Source organism: Emiliania huxleyi (genome assembly GCF_000372725.1).
Source record: "Emiliania huxleyi CCMP1516 unplaced genomic scaffold EMIHUscaffold_5749, whole genome shotgun sequence".
NCBI lineage: Eukaryota > Haptophyta > Isochrysidales > Noelaerhabdaceae > Emiliania > Emiliania huxleyi.
The window spans coordinates 1-1534 of NW_005197684.1; the positions used below are offsets into that span (position 1 = coordinate 1).

The window sequence follows — 1534 nt, forward strand, 5'->3', positions numbered from 1 at the left end:
GTCCCCGGGGAGGCCCCACCGCACGGTCCTCCGTCGCCTGGTCGAACCCCCTGCCTCCCCGGTGGAACCCCCAGTCCTGGTACTCGACCATTAAATAAACTCAAAGGTCCACCACAGGCACCACCCTCCACCTCCACGGTCGAGCCGCGATCGCTGCCGCCCGGGACGCCGCCCGCCGCGTCAGATGCCCGCGACGCCCGCGGCGAGTCGAGTCGGAGAGCCGAGCCGCACCAGCAGCAGCATCTGCACCAGCAGCAGCACCACCACCACCACCACCACCAGCAGAGAGAGGCGCCAATTTTGAGGTTGCCCGAGACAGCCTGGAGATGGCCCCACGTTGTAGCCCCGGTGCCGGCGCCTCACATCTCAGCATCCAGGGGCCGGGTTCCGCCGCGCAGTCGAGCAGCAGGAGCTCGGGCACAGCTTTGTCGACAAAGAGCTTGAGCAAAATTTCGGCGAAGAAGCGTCACCGGCGGCACGCCGGGATGAATCCGGACCGATGACATTGTTCGGCACCGCGACGGCGAGCCGCCGCGGGCCCACAGGAGGGCTCGGAGCCGCGGCACCGGTCCGCGCCGCCAGCGGGGCGAGAGCACCAGCCTACAACCTGGGGGGGGCCGACATGGCAGTTGCGACGGCCCTTCACAGCCTTGTTATTGAGAAGAAAATACCTCGTATGGCGCTGTGCGCTGGCCTGTGAGAGGTTGAGGTGCGAGCCCTGGTTCACACACACACACACACACAACTCACCGCTCTTTATACTCGTTTATTCACGAGGCGACCCCAGGGAACCGTGGGCCCGCTTGTAGAACCCACAGTGCGATCTGCGCCCCAGAGCGTTTTCGCCTCTCCCGGCCGCCCGTGAGCGCCCCCCGCGTGCATCTACTGGCTGAAAACGCGTCGTGGGCCAGCTCTCATACCCTCCCGCCCGGCCCCGGCGGCAGGTGGCGTCGCGCCGCCCGTGCGCGGCTGCGAGCACAATTAGGGCGCCGTCTGCGGATGCGACGACTGGGAGGGGCGTCAGGCGCCAAGATGCAGCCGGGAGGCCCAGTGTGGGGCGGCGCGCGCACCGGCGCGACGCGCATCCCACGGGCGACCGTGGCGAGCGCGCCGCATCCGGTGCCACACGGCGCTGCCAGGGCGGCCGACACCCGCACACCCCCCAACTCCCAATGGCCTCGTTCACCCCACGAGACGGCGCGCCAAGGCGCGTCGCCGCCCCGAAATTGGCCCTTGGTTGCAGGCACCAAGCCGCGCACAAGACCGGGCCGCCACCGACCCCCGCTGGCGGGCGACGCGCCCGGGCGTGCGCGGCTGCGAGCACAATTAGGGCGCCGTCTGCGGATGCGACGGCTGGGACGGGCGTCAGGCGCCAAGATGCAGCCGGGAGGCCCGGTGTGGGGCGGCGCGCGCACCGGCGCGACGCGCATCCCACGGGCGACCGTGGCGAGCGCGCCGCATCCGGTGCCACACGGCGCTGCCAGGGCGGCCTCGTTCCAGGGCCAGAACACAAACCCCCCCCCCCCCCCCACGT

At 70.5% G+C, this 1534-nt stretch overlaps 1 protein-coding gene across 1 annotated transcript; it reads right to left on the minus strand.

Moving 5' to 3' along the window:
* Nucleotides 1-981: 981 nt before the first annotated feature.
* On the minus strand, nt 982-1430 carry EMIHUDRAFT_257132 (hypothetical protein; the record flags this gene model as incomplete). Its single annotated transcript, XM_005764897.1, has 3 exons — nt 982-993; nt 1071-1232; nt 1416-1430. 3 exons carry the CDS (start codon nt 1428-1430, stop codon nt 982-984), a joined length of 189 nt encoding a protein of 62 aa, XP_005764954.1.
* Nucleotides 1431-1534: the final 104 nt, after the last annotated feature.